General features: G+C 56.6%; 2 protein-coding genes across 2 annotated transcripts; both read right to left on the bottom strand.

Annotated features, from left to right (window-relative positions):
• Nucleotides 1-449: 449 nt before the first annotated feature.
• On the bottom strand, nt 450-4,051 carry LOC132321139 (SUN domain-containing protein 3-like). Its single transcript, XM_059834713.1, has 7 exons — nt 3,987-4,051; nt 2,086-2,224; nt 1,857-1,941; nt 1,605-1,720; nt 1,255-1,422; nt 806-892; nt 450-596 (listed from the first exon to the last, which is right to left on the bottom strand). Exons 1-7 carry the CDS (start codon nt 4,049-4,051, stop codon nt 450-452), a joined length of 807 nt encoding a protein of 268 aa, XP_059690696.1.
• Nucleotides 4,052-9,383: 5,332 nt separating this feature from the next.
• On the bottom strand, nt 9,384-14,207 carry LOC132321138 (SUN domain-containing protein 3-like). The gene is given in 9 exon segments (XM_059834712.1): nt 9,384-9,539; nt 10,238-10,330; nt 10,845-11,012; nt 11,744-11,859; nt 12,239-12,323; nt 12,906-13,077; nt 13,681-13,721; nt 14,002-14,133; nt 14,136-14,207. Coding segments are annotated over 9 exon segments (1,035 nt in total).
• Nucleotides 14,208-14,692: the final 485 nt, after the last annotated feature.

Below are 14,692 nucleotides of genomic sequence, written 5' to 3'. Positions count from 1 at the left end.
ATAGAAAGGGAACTGGGAAAGGAAAGGGAACTGCTGCATGTTTGCAGTGAGCATCAATCTGGAGCAGCCGGCAAGAAGGGGACCTGTGGGGTGGCTCTGTGTGGTCTCTGGGACACGTACTCAGCCACGGCAGTGCCCACGGGTCAGCGCCCTTGCGTGTTTCTCGCAGAACCTGGTCGTCGTGCCCCCGGGCAGGGGCTGAAGAGGAAGGAGCTCCCTGTGTCCCGCTGGAGGTTTTGCCGGGGGCTGGAGCTCTACAGCAGAAGGAAAGGCGCCATGGGCAATGGCTCCTGCCGGTGCAGCGAGGGCAGCCGTTTACGCAGGATGGTGGATACACCCTCCTGCCTCCAAATCGGGCAAGAGCCAGGTCTGAGGCAGACCTCAGACCTTCCTTTTTACAAGGAAGACACACAAGCCAAACTGCCACACATCTTGTTTTATTAGTCTTCTCAAAGGAGATCTTGGGCCTGTGGGTGGTCGTGGTGGCTCGCCGTCTTCCCGTGAACCTGTACACGGTACACACAGGTGTACTCTGGGTTTCCCCAGTTGCTCTGCACCTCGAATTTGATGTAGCGAAAGGTCCTGGGAAGCTCCTTCTGTAAAGAAATGGGGGCAGCCATCATTAGGCAGGTGGCAAGAGCCACAGCACATCGCCGGAGGCCCCTCTGCCCACGCTGCCCCTGCCAAGGACCAAACGGCAGCCCTGACGAAGGAGGAAGCAAGGGCAACCAGAGCTCTTTCCTCCACGGACTTGCAGGGAACCCGGCCTTCTTCCCGCGCATGCTGCCCACAGCTCTTGCGGTACCTGCACGTGGAACGTCTGAGCCACCTCCTTGTGCACCTCGTAGGTGAATGTCCCCAGGAGAGTTTCTGCCCCTGCCTCATCCACGCCCTCACAGACAAGAGACAAAGGGAGCAGGTCAGGCTCGAGCAGGGCGCCAGAAAAAGGGCCCGCCGAGGCCGAACCGGGAAGCCTTGCCCACCTCCCTCGGCTCTAGCGGTAGACTAGCACGGCTTAGGCTGACTCTGGGTGCTTTGAGCACGTGCTCCAGGATCCTTGGCCATGAAGCAGAGAGAAGCCCCCAGAGGCACAGACCCGCCACGTGCCCCCAGTGGCCCCCCAGGGGAGGCAGTGCCCTGCAGCAGCCAGCCCCAGACAGAGCTCTGAGAGAAGCTGCTGTGAGAAGCACGTCTCTGGTGGAGCTTTTCCCTGGGGCCAGGCCCCACCCTGAGAAGCACAAGGCAAAGACTTACGGAGACGGCAAACTCTTTGGGGGCGCTGCTGACTTCTCCGGAAGGAGAGACTGCCTCGGAGATATGCCAGATGGTGAAAGCCCTTGGCCAGATCTGCTCAGGCAGCCGGATGACCACGTGGCCCCGAGATCCTTGGAAAGCCCAGCAGTTGCCAGGGGCCATACGGGGCTGAAACCAGAAAGCCGTGACCATCAGTGGCAAGGCAGCCAAAGAGCCTCGCAGGGGTCAGGACTGCAATGCAGGCGGCAGGGCTGAGCGATACGGCCGGCCGGAAGGGAAGCGCTGTGCACTTCGTCTGGCAGCCCAAAAGCAAGGAGGTGAGCCACGAGTCCGGACTGTCCTCGTGATACCTGCAAGATCGTCTCTGGAGGGTTTGCAGAAGAGAAGCCGAATGGAGAAAGCCACCAGCTCTTCTTGCCTTGCCCACCGTAACTCTTGGATGTCCTCTCCTCCTCAATGGTGGCACCTGACATGAAGGTGGCCAGAGATTAGGAGTTGAAGCGGTGCATTAGGATGTATTTCTCAGGCTTGACAGCAGAGCTCGGCAGATTTGGGGAGTGCCATACACAAACCGAGGGCAGTGAGGCTTCCCGTCTGCGTACCTATGGCTTCCAGAGCCCAGTCAGGCATCGGGAGGTAGTTTTCAAGCACGTTCTTAATTGCCGCCTGAGTCAGCTGCAGAATTTCCTGGGGAAAGATTAGGACCGGAGAGATGGCAGTGAACACAAACACATGGATGGGCCGTTCTGTGCGAACAGCGGGCCACAAAGAAGCAGCAGGAGGCAGCCCGCAAAGGCAGCAAGGTCTCTGATCTACCCCCAGCACCCTTACCTCTCTCTTCTCCTCTTGGACACCATGGTCTCTGAGGACCTCTCGCACTGCCTGCAGTATATTCGCCCTGGCAGCAGACACCTGAGCCGCCGTCTCCTTGAGCTCCTGCATCTTCTGCTCCAGCCAAGCCTGTGAGTTCCTGGAGGCAAAGAGAAAGCAGCTCTTGTCCAGCAGCTGCCCAGCCTCTGCAGGCAGGCTCCAAACGCCGTGCAGAGAAGGGTGCTCTGGGCTTGGGTCACCCCCGCCCCCCAGCCCCTTTCCTTCCTCCTGTTTACAAACGGCTCCCTTCCACCACCGCAGGTAGCAGACGGGGAAGGTCAGGAGCCCTGGACGCGAGGCGAGTGAGTGCAGGCAGCACGAAGCCAGCTGAGACGGCTCCACAGAGTGCGTTCCTTGGCAAGAAAGCGCTCTTACCCCAGAGACTGCAGCTCTGCTTCAGGAAACCCTGGCGCCTCCTGCAAGATGAAGAGGGGGCGGGATGGATGCAGGCAGCAAAGGCACCTTCTGCCAAAGTGCTCCCCGCTTCAGCCTGCCACCCTGCGGAGGTCACTCGGGAAGATCCGTCTCCGCCTTTGCAGGCGTTGGCTTTCCCGCAGCAAGAGACACTTACGTGCAAGGCTCCCTTTCCCCACGCCGTTGAGCCCCGGCAGTAGACAACAGCTGTGGGTCACATTGTCAAGAGGTGGTTATTTTCCGCAGGAGTTGGTCCCTCTCCCCAGGACTGAGGACACCATTTGTGGTCAGGGATACTCACCAGACAGGATGGGAAGCAGCAGGAAAAGGAGCCTCAGGACCCTCCTGCCCTTCTGGTGGGTGATGCATTGTCTAAAAAGAGAAGGAACACTCTTGTTACCAAAGCCCAAGGCTGGGACGCAGGTTTGCCAGGGATCCGTTCAGGAGCTCACTTGCTATGAGGTTCCTGTGCTCAGCACAGCTGCAAGCCCAAGGGCCCCCGGGCCTTTGGGAAGGTCTGGCCCCTTGCACAGCACCCCTGGGACACACACAGGCCTCTGGCCTGACACAGGGGCGGCAGCCTGGCCCCGCTCGGCTCTCCCCAGAGAAGGGGCAGGACGGTGCCCCCGGAATGGGGGTGCTGGGCTGCGCGGCTGGAGGGCAGTAGTGCAGACAGCCCCCATGCTCTGGGGCTGCCTGCTCCTGCCGGGCAGCCAGGCAGCACACGGGGCTTCTGGCCTGATCCCTCCCTGCTTTCTGGGCCCTCTTGCACCCACCTGCCCAACCTGGCTGGCATCTCCGCAACCCCAGCACCCTGGCCAGGTGGAGGGAAAAGCCTGCTCTCCTCCCGAGACCCAAGCACCTCTTCTCTAGGCATCGGCTAGCAGCTGGAAGCGCTCTGCTTCGCCCTGCTGCCCACCTCTGCAGCGTGGGGTTTTATGGAGGGCAGCAGGTTATGACCTGGCTCTCTCCGTCTCTAGTCGTGCTGCTGTCCTGGCCTCACTCCCTGCCTGCCTGCCGCCCTCCTCCCAGGGCTGGGGCCAGCTGCTCTCCCCAGGCCAGGAAGAGCTGCTGCAGGCACCCAGAGCACTCCGCGGTGAGCCCTGTACCGCCTCCGCTGCCTTCCTGGCTGCCCAGGGATGTTCCTTAGCCCACAGCTAAGCTAAGCTGTCACAGTTACTGCAGCAGGATGGAGCTGGGCAACCGCTTGGGACTCCCTTCATGTGATCCAAAAGGGACTCGTCCCCCATTTGGCAGAGACAAAAGGCTTTCAAGGCCTAGTGCTGGCGTTTGTGAAGGGACTGAGGAGACTGCTGCTGCCTTACACCGCCTCCAGGCCGAGCTCTCAGGCTGCCCTCGTGTGCGTCCCCTGTCCGTCCCCCACCCACCCCAGCAGATGAGGCGGAAAATACCCTTGGGGAAAGGAGAGGAGGATTTTTCAAACATACCCGTTCAGATCGAGGGCCCTCCATGGCTGTCTCTCTGCATCCGCTGAGGTGCGGGAAACAGGCATCCTGCTTGCTCGGGAGCGAGCCAACCACTCTGCGATCTCTCTTCTCTCAAGACCGAGAGTGACAATGGTGCAGGCACGACCCCGATCTTATGCCCTGCTGGGTCTACCTCAGCGCCAACGACGCTTTGTGACATCAACAGCAGTCAGTGATGTCACAACAGAAAGGGCAGCGCCACGTTTTGAGGCAAAGTCCAACCTGACGGGGAGCAGGTTTTGCACTCCTCTCCGCAAGGGAAGAAACCCTGCAAAACCAGAACGTCTCCTACCGAGGGGTCAGCTCTTCCAATCCCACTTGTCCTGGTTTTGGCTGGGATGGAGCTAACTTTCTTCCTAGTAGCTGGTATGGTCCTGTGTTTTGGATGTAGGAGGAGAGTAATGTTGGTAACACACTGATGGTTTAGTTGTTGCTGAGCAGCGCTTACACTAAGTCAAGGGGGTAACCAGTTTGGAAAACCCCACCGAGACCCGTCTAGTCTACCTTTTGGTTGTGCAGCCTCCTCCAAGACCAAAGGAAGAGACATCATTCTACTGCTGTTGAAGATTTTGGTAACACTTGCTTCCCCACGGACGCCCACCTGCCTCAACTGAACCGTCATTCGAGAAATGCCTCAGGCACCAGCATGAGCTGTCATCTGAGAAGTAATAAAAGAGGAATTGGACACCTTCACTCGGACCTTGCACTTTCAGCCGTATCCTAGGGCCGGACCCTGGCACACTTGCTGGCATGTGGAAAGTCATATCACTTGGGACCATAAAACTGAGGCTTTGGAGCCTGAAATGAGGCTTTGGAAACGCAAACTAAGATTTGGAAAGTAAAAAGGAGTCTTTGGACACTAGAAATGTAGCTTTGGAGCCTAAAAAGAGGCTTTCTGCCCTGATGGTGCGGGATTAGACCCTCAGAATGAAACCGTGGGCCCTAAAAATAGACTAGGGGTAATAAAAGACAGGTTGGGACCCTAGAAATGAGGGGTCTGGCCCTAAAAAAGAGACTTTTGGGGCTAAAAGATGGGCTCGATGCTAAAGATGAGGTTTTGGAGCCTGCAAAGGAGGGGAAACTCTTGGATCGTCCATGGCCCCAAGAAATGAAGTTTTAGAGCTTTGGGCACTCCAGTGGAGGCTCAGAGCTGTAAAAGAGAGGTTTGGACCTAATAATAAATGAGAGTTTGGACCCTCAAAAGGAGGGTGTGGGCCTTCAAAATGGGGCTTTGTTCTTTAAAAACGGGGCTTTGGAAATGAGATTGAGACTTCAAACCCAGAAATTAGGCTTTGTGCCCTCAAATGATGCTTCCGTACCAAAACCTAAGCCTTTGCACCCTAGAAATGGGTCTTGGGGGGCTCAAAATAGCCTTGGGGTTCTCCAAATTGTGGACCGAATCCTGAAAAGGAGGCTATGGGCCCTGAAAAGGAGGCTTTGGAAGCTACAAATGAGCCTTTGGACCCACTACATAAGGCTTTGGCCTCTAAAACTGAGGCTTTGACCTTCACAATCAGACTTTGGGCTTTAAAAATGAAACTCTGGGCCCTTAAAAGCATAGAAACATAGAAGTGTAGAAATATAGAATCGTTAAAGTCGTTCATCGTTGAGTCTTTGAACCTTAAAAGGGGGGTTTGGAACTTATGATTGAGGGTTTGTACCCTAAAAATGAGGGTTTGGGACCATACAAATGAGGCTTTCAACCATACAATCAAAGCTGTGGACTCTGAAAATGAGGCTGGGGGACAAAGTGCCACCCCCCATCCCTTGGCAATGACAGGGACTCACAGGTGAGGATGGCGGCCCTCCTGCAGGGACGGGCGCTGGCGGCGGCCGGGGGAGAGGGGTGCAGAGGTGGCGCCAGGCGGCCTCGCTGTCGCACACCTCGTGGAGGCAGCGGCAGGTCTGGCCCAGTCTCAGCAGGGGGTGGGGGCAGCGTCAGGAAGGAGATGATGTGCAGCAGCTGTGGGGAGAGAGGTGGGGAGAGCATCAACCCCGGGACCCCCCTGCTCTGAGGGGGGACCCCAGCCCCACATCCCCCCTACTCAACTCACCACCTCAGGCGGGAGACGCCGGATGGCGGCCGGGTCCTCCCCCTCCTCCCCACCCTCAGCCTCACAGCAGGCCCCACCTGCGCCATCTTGAAGCTCGGCCCGGCTGCTGGTGGAGCCCGCCTTCTTCTCACACCAGTCTTTGCCGGCATAGGTCGGGAGGGCTGTCAGTCTCCTCCCCTGAGGGGATGCTGCCTCTGATTGGCCCCCAGCTGGTTCAGGCTGCCCTGGTGGGCTCCCGCCCTTCACCTGGACTCTGACCTCTGATTGCCCACATGGGCTGTCACTCTGCCCTCAGTTGGGGCCCACCCTCCCCTGAGGGGATGCTCTCTCTTATTGGCTGCCTGAGGGCTCCCTCCCCACCCCCATCACTGCCCGCCCTTCCCTGAGGTGATGTTGCCTCCGATTGGCTGTCTGGTTACATGTCAATCACACCCTTCCCCAAATGCGATTGGCTGTCCTGGGTCCACTGACTCCCCCCAGACTCCTGGGCGGCCGTTGCCAGGCGACCAGCTCCGCCTTCAGGGTTTAGGCCCTCCAAATAAAATCGCAGAACCATTCCAACCCGTTTAGGTTGGAAAAGACCCTTACAATCATGAAGTCCAACCGTAAACCTCACCCTGCCCAGTCCAGCACTAACCATGTCCCTCAGCGCCTCACCCACACGTCTGTTAAATCCCTCCAGGGATGGCGACTCAACCCCCTCCCCGGGCAGCCTGTTCAATGTCTGACAACCCTTTAGTGAAGAGATTTTTCCTCATATTCAGTCTAAACCTCCCCTGGCGCAGCTTGAGGCCATTTCCTCTTGTCCTGTCGCTTGTCACTTGGGAGAAGAGACCAACACCCACCTCCCCACAACCCCCTTTCAGGTCGTTGGAGAGAGCAATGAGGTCTCCCCTCAGCTTCCTCTTCTCCAGGCTAAACAACCCCAGCTCCCTCAGCCGCTCCTCGTCAGACTTGTGTTCCAGACCCCTCACCAGCTTCGTCGCCCTTCTCTGGACACGCTCCAGCACCTCAATGTCCTTCTTGGAGTGAGGGGCCCAAAACTGAACACAGTATTTGAGATGCGGCCTCACCAGCGCCGAGTACAGGGGCACAATCACCTCCCTGCTCCTGCTGGCCACACCATTTCTGATACGGGCCAGGATGCCGTTGGCCTTCTTGGCCACCTGGGCACACTGCTGGCTCATAATCAGCAGGCTGTTGACCAACACCCCCAGGTCCTTTTCTGCCGGGCAGCTTTCCAGCCACTCGTCCCCAAGCCTGTAGCGTTGCATGGGGTTGTTGTGACCCAAGTGCAGGACTCAGCGCTTGGCCTTGTTGAAACTCATACAACTGGCCTGGGCCCATCGATGCAGCCTGTCCAGAACCCTCTGCAGAGCCTTCCTACCCTCAACCAGATCAACACTCCCACCCAACTTGGTGTCTTCTGCAAACTTGCTGAGGTTGCACTGGATCCCCTTGTCCAGATCATTGATAAAGATACTAAACAAGACCAGCCACAAAACTGAGCCCTGGGGAACAGCACTTGTGACCGGCCTGGCCAGAGAAGGAGATCAGCTTAGTCAGGCAGGACCTGCCTTCACAAACCCATGCTGACTGGGCCTGATCACCTGGTTCTTCTGTACGTGCCACGTGATGGCACTCAAGATGATCTGCTCCATAGTCTTCCCCGGCACCATGGTCAGGCTGACAGGCCTGTAGATCCCCAGATCCTCCTTCCGGCCCTTCTTGTAGAAGGGCGTCACATTTGCTAACCTCCAGTCCACTGGGACCTCCCCGGTTAGCCAGGACTGCTGGTGGATGATGGAAAGCGGCTTGGTGAGCACTTCCGCCAGCTCCCTCAGTGCCCTTGGGTGGATCCCATCCGGTCCCACAGACTTGTGGGTGTCTGAGTGGTGTAGCAGGTCACTAACCATTTCCCCTTGGATTGTGGGAGCTTCATTCTGCTCCCCATCGCTCACTACCATCACAGGGGGCTGGGTAGCTGGAGAACAACTGGTCTTACTACTAACGACTGAGGCAAAGGCGGCGTGAAGTACCTCAGCCTTTTCCTCATCCCTTGTCACTGTGCTTCCCTCCACATCCAGTAAAGGATGAAGATTCTCCTTAGACCTCCTTTGGTTCTTAATGCATTTAGAGAAACATCCTTTATTCTCTTTAACGGCAGTCACCAGGTTAAGTTCTACTTGAACTTTGGCCCTTCTAATTTCCTCCCTGCTTGGCCCTGAAGCCCTGTGGGGCCTGCCAGCGCTGGGCAGTCCCGGGCACGGACGCAAAGGGCAGTGGTGAGCCCCCGTGAGGAGAGAGTGACAGGGCTCTGTCCTTCCTTCTGGCCACAGGAGGATGCCCTGGACCACGCCAGGACAGGGCGTCTCTCCTCCTCAGCCCCAGGGGAGGGCGCGGCCTGAGGAAGGCCCTGGGTGCTGGGCTCAGCACGGGCACTGTGACCGGGGACAGACCCTGTCTCCTGCCAGGTTCTGGCCAGAGTGCAGGCATCTGAGCTGGGATGAGGTGGAAGAGTCTGGAAAACTGTTCATCGAGAGGAGGCGATGGGAGAAGGGACAGTGTATGTGGCACCTGGGATTAACTGACACCCTCAGTTTCCTGTCTGGATCAGTGCTGTACTTGCACAAGGACTAAGCCCCAGCTGAGAGCAGAAATTCTTCCCAATCCTGGGTGCCAGAGCACTGTTCCTGCTCTCTCCTCCCCGGTGCGACCCAAGCGCACGACTGCCCTGCCTGCTCCTGCCTCGGTGCTTTGGGCACTGGGGGGTGAAAAGGAAAGACAGACTCGTGTAGTTATGGAATCTCTTGAGGTGTCCTGAGTTTGCTTTGCTAATCCCTTCTGTCACGTTTCCTGGGCTCTTCACTGGATATGTGCATGGAGAGGCGAATGAGGCCGTGAACTGGCTTTCCAATCAGGGGTTTCCTTCTTACAATACAACATGCTTCCATTGTCTCATAGGTGACAGCCTGAAAGACGGAAGCTGAAGCAGCATGTGCCTCTTGTGAAAATAGGTAACAAGAGACGGTTGTGTTCAGTTGATGCTTAGTTGCTTCCTGTACCTTCATTTAATCTTTTGTGTATAGGCAGGTCCTGCTGATGTTCCTGTGCAGGCAGCAAGCATGTGGATGTCAGTTTTTCTGCATAATTGTGACTGATCTTTCTTGTTGCTTTGAATAAGGAAAATTTTGCTATGTACCCCTGAAGTCTCCGGTAAGCTCGTGGGTCAAGAGAAGGACAGGGAGCTCTCTTACCAGTTAGCATCACAGGCAAAACAGGCTCCAACTCCACTTGGTGAAAATTAAGGGCCTTTATTGCCAGATGACAGGGACCCCTTTCCCCCGTCTTCGGGAGGATCGCCGTGCACCCTGAATCGATACAGGCAGGTGTAGTCCGGGTGGCCCCAGTTGCTCAGCACTTGCAGCTTTATGTAATTCACGAACCCAGAGAGCTCGTTCTGAAATGACAAGAAGGAATGAGTTGCCTTTTCCTCCCTGGCAGTTGACTCCTGACAGAGTAGTGCCGCAGCGACGGACTCCTTCAACAGCTTACTTCTGGCTGCCCTGCGAGGTCTTTTGACCTATGGTGGTCAAGACGTTCTTATCCTGCTCCACCTCCTGTGGCCATAAGAACAGGAAAGGAAGAAGCAGCTACCAGAAGCGGCAGCAAATAGATGGGCGAGTTCTTCTCGCCTGCTTTGAGGCACATGCGTGCACAGTCAGAAGACCCAGTGGAGTCAGTCAAATGGCTCGTTGCCTCCTCTAGAAAGCCACCGAGACATAATGGCCTCCCTGTCCCTACTCGCTACCAGCAACACCAGAAGCCTCAGAAAGCCCAGTAGTTCTATCTTTAACTAGCAGGCCAGGAGTAGTGCATACTAGGGGACGTGGCCACTTGTGTGCACTTGGAGTCCAGACACTCAAGCTGACTTCAGCTTCAGCGGTGGTGCTTTTAAGCGCTGAAGCTGAAAGCCAAAAGGAAAGAGAAGAACAACAGGAGTCCAGGCATACGCCACTAGGAAGCTAAAGCAGAAGAAAAGCCAGCGTGGCACATGCTGCAGGAGAGGGCTGCCTCTAGCCCTTTGGCAGGGAAGTTTCTCCCCAGCCAACTGCATATCTCCTCCTCTCCTCCAGTTCTCCCTCTTTGTCCCCGTACCTTCAGCTGGAAGGTCTGAGTGGGATTCAGCATCGCCAGGAAAGTGAACCGTCCCAGGAACGTTCCCTGCTCCTCCTGTTCTTCCTTGAGGCCCTAGAGAAAGACAGGGGTAGGGAAAACAAGAGCGCCTCGTTCACCGTGGGAAGATTTAACGTCAGTCGGTGAAGTACTGGTCTATTGCAGCTACGTAGTCCAAGGAAGGTGAGCACAAGAGGAGACGAGAAGCTGCAGCTAGGTAGCGTGCCACACTTGCCTACTCAAGGAGTCTCAGCTGCCAGTCAGGAAAGGAGCAGACGTTCCCAGTGAGGGGGGTAACGTGAGCATCACAAATGCCCACTGGGATTGGAAGCCAAGAAGGTCTAGGACCGTGCACTGTGCCAGCTCCTTTTCCCTGTGGCTCCTGGAGTAGCACCTTGCCCCAGAAGCTTCCTTTTGAGCGGTACATTGGATAAGAGAGGAATACAAGGGAAAGGGAGCAACTCCAAGGAGCTTGTTTCTTCTGCGAGCCAGGAGGAAGCCGCAGGTCGCTGGACTCTTTGAGCCGTATTCACCGCCCGCCTAGAAATGCTATGCAACCCCCGCCCCCCACTCTAGAGAAATCACTCACGTAGACAGCAAAGTCCTTTGGCGCTCTGGAGATGCTGTCTCTATGGAACATTGTCCCTGAGACATGGTCCACGGTGACTGCTCTGGGAACGATTGGCACAGACAGCCTGATGAGCACGTGTCCCTGACTTCCTGCCAAGGGCCAGCAGTTTCCTGGATGATTTTCCGGCTGAAAGAGAAGAAGAAACAACGTTCACGTTGAGCTAAGCAGTGGTGAGAATTCATGCGTCACAAGACCCCTTCAGCAGAGAAGCACTTGGATGGCAGGAAGCTGGATGTGCCCCTCGAAGAAGCTCTCCGGCCTGTCCCGGTCTGGAGCAAGTCGCCAAGAACAAGCAAGGGACGGTGTGGCTGAAAGGCACCTGCCCAGAGCAGGTGGCATCTAGAGGGCCCACCTGGATGAGCCTTTCCTGTCAGGGGAAGCAATGGCTCCCTCTCATCCACTCCCACCTCCTTCCACCGGCACCAGCCAACACTTCAACTTGTGCAGGCAGCTCAGGAGCAGTGCCAGGACGGCTTGCCAACACAACGTGGGGCCCTCCAGCAGTGCAGGCTCTCAGCGCCCACTCGTGCTCACTAAGAGCCCTGGCGAGCTCACACCCCAGACCTCTGCAGGCCCCTTTTCCATCCTCCTTCCGTGCCATGCTGACAGTTCTCACAGTGACTGGCAAGACAAAGACTGTGGGACCCAGCTAGCCTGTTAGAAGCTCGCGCGGAGGAGCTGGGGCACTCCGCGAGAGGAAAAACTCAGCAGGGAGACACAGGAGGCGAGTAGGTCCATGCAGGAAGGCAGCAGGAGAAGAAAGCTTCGAGGAGCAAAGACAAGGGCCAAGGCAACTCTCAGCAGCGCGTTTGGTTCCTCCCCGCCACCTTTGTTTTTCTGATTCTTGGTGCACCTACCTCAAGGATAACGTCAGGAGATCGCAGGTAATCCAGCACCGGCAGGGAATACAAAAAGACTTTTCCTTTCCTATTGCGGAAGGATGGAGAAGTCCTTGAATGAACGACAGCAGCCCCTGGAAATGAAAACGTGAGCACAATCATTGAGCAATGTCAGGAGGAATATTGCACTGCTGACTTGAAAAAAGCTTCTAAGTAGCCATCAAGCTCCTACAGTGGGATTCCCTTCTTTCGTACTGGCATGATCCCTCTGGAACACACAGCAGGGACTCATCAAACTGTCGTCAGGGGCCATGGAAAAAGACAAGAATGGGAAGTAGGCTTTCTGGTCTTCAGATGTGGTCTGGCCCATTACAGGCTCTGTCAGTGGGTCCATTTGTAGGGCACGAGGTGGCCCTTGACTTCTCGCCCCTTCTCTCCTACCACTGGGCACGTTCAAATGCCTGTCTTGTCAAGCTGGACAGGAAGCGCTTTGTTTGCACAATGGCACAGCACCTGATGATTTGAGGGCATAATCTGGCATGGGGACTTGCTTTTCTTCCAGCTTCTCCAAGACTTGATTGATTATCTCTTGAACAGCCTGGGAAGGAAGACAAAGGAGAGCGCCTGTTAGAAGGAAAAGGAACGGGGCAAGCAGCTCCCCTGCAAAGCCAGCCAAGGTGAGCTGGGACAAGGTTCAACTCAGATGTAAGGGAGGCCAGAATTGCCCGGAAACCTCCCAACTTTGCTTTACTGCGATTGACCGCTATCAGAATGGAGGGGCTGCTCACTCCCACGCTCTGAATGCTGAAGTGGTGGGAACAGGCTTTTCCTGTGGAGATGCCCATGCCAGGCAGCATGCACAGACAAGCCCCTGGGCATGGGATGGGAGTGGGGCAACTAGGGACTGCTGAGAGCATTCCTTCTTTCGGGTTCTCCCTTGAGGAGGACCTGAGATCTGGACGGAGAGGAAGGTACGACTAAGACAACTGTCCTTCCCGTCACGGCTCTCTCTTCCCCCAGAAGGAAGTGTGGCGCAACAGGAGAAGGAAGTGTGGCAATGCACGGCACTTGTTCCAGCAGCACCAGCCTTTTGGCTAGCTATGACAGGGGACTGTAGCAGGATACGTGCCGGAGGGAGGAAAGAAACCTCCGGGTAGAGCTTTCTGCAATATGCCCTTACCCATCCGGTAAAGCCTGGGAGCTTCGCCTGCTTCAAGGCTTCCTGAAAAGCACGCTCGGCGACATCCTTTAGGCTCCAGCGCAGGAGATAAAGCTCTTCCTGGAGCTTACGTAGCTTTTCTGGCAGGGTCAGGGTTTCGCTCAGCACTTCTCCTAACTCGTCCCCTGCTGGCCTAGAAGAAGTGAGCAACGGAGAGGTGGTAACTGTTGTGGCTGGCCTCTCGGACGCCCTGGGAATGTGAGCGAGGGAGTGACAGTGGCAGTTGCAAGGCTGCCCTCAGCCCTTGAACCTTGCCCCCCTGCAAAGGTCTTGACGGGCAACTGCTGCTACACCGACCTCAGCCTGAGAGAAGACTCCCTTTCCCTTGGTCTCTCCTCTCCTTCGACGGGGCAATGCTGCTTGCAGGGGCTTTCGATTGCAGCCCAGCAATGGAAAGCCGCAGAGGTGTCTCCTAGCAGCTACTCCCAAGCATGGGGGAGAGGAACGGATGCAGGGTGGAGAAGGCTACCATTCCCCTGCTCAGGCGTTAGAAAGGTGGAGCTGCCAAGAGCCCAGCCCAAGTGAAAGGGTGGACGGACGGGTGGCCCCAGTCCTCTAATGGACGTGGGGAGCTAGAGCTGACCGTTTGGCAGAAGGCGAGAAAGGGCAGTGGGAGAAGCTGAGGGCGCTGTGCCAGGGGAAGTTTGTGTGAGACAGGACATAAACAATGTCCTGTTGGGGCCGAGGGGCAGAGCTCCTCTAAAGAACCGTCTAGTCCAGGGGAAATCGTTTTTACCTCCGAGTCTTCCAGTCCCCTCCAGGGAGATGCGAGCGCACCTGGAACAACAATTAAGGGAACTCCGTTAAGTTTCAGCAAACCAGTGCTTTGCTGAAACCTGTGCAGGCCCAAATCTGCCTAATCCTGGTTCTTGATCGGCTGTGTGCAATGCCACAACTGTGGAGACACTGGTGCTCGGTCCAGCTGACCTTCACCTGGATGACCTGCCAGGGTGGCTTCTGTCCCTAGCCCCAGCCACAGGCTTTTAACAAGTGGCTCTTTGTGCCCTGCAGTTGCGCTGGCAGAACCAGTCTTGATGTGAAGAAATGGAAATGTCACCTGCTGTTGGAGAGGCTGAATATGGGAGGAGATGTAGGCCCACCATCCTGCTGCCGTCCTCCAGAGGCTTTCTTCGCCAAGCTGTCCCACGGGGTAAACACCTGTCAGCCATACACCAAAGCTCTCCTTACACTTAGAACGCGGTCTAAGGCCGGGTTATGCCTCGGGCTGCCCGCTCCCCTTTCCATGTCCCTCCCAGCTGCCATAGTTGTCTCTCCTCTTGTAGTCTTGGGAAGAGGTCGTGACGGCCTGCGGGCTCTGCCAGAGACGGACATTCCCTCCCATGGACTATGCTCCTTGTCCTACAGAAGCTTCCCAGCCTCCTGGGCCAGGCGAGGTTAACCACTGCCTCTCCCTCAGCGTAAGAGAACTGGCTTAGCCCTCCTGGGGAAGGCAAGTCACCCCTTCCTCGCCCCCACACCCGTTCCTCGGAAGCAGGGAGGACTGGCACACCTCTGTCGGGGACTTTCTGCTCTTACCTGGGCTCCTCTGCTCACAGCAGGGGAAGCGGACCAGGGCAGCATGGAGCCCTGGGGACCTCCTAAAGCACCATCGTCAGGTCTGAGCTCTAGAGAGACTCACCGGAACAGAACAGACCCACAAGCAGCGCCAGGGTCACCATCTTCAGAGCCTTCGTTTTCCTGCGGAACGGCAAGGAGGAAAAGGGTGGTGAAGCTGGTGGTACCCACTC

The sequence above is a fragment of the Gavia stellata genome, unplaced genomic scaffold, assembly GCF_030936135.1.
Source record: "Gavia stellata isolate bGavSte3 unplaced genomic scaffold, bGavSte3.hap2 HAP2_SCAFFOLD_53, whole genome shotgun sequence".
Lineage (NCBI taxonomy): Eukaryota > Metazoa > Chordata > Aves > Gaviiformes > Gaviidae > Gavia > Gavia stellata.
The sequence above is the reverse complement of the archived record's forward strand: the minus strand, read 5'-3'. Positions and strand labels throughout refer to the sequence as shown.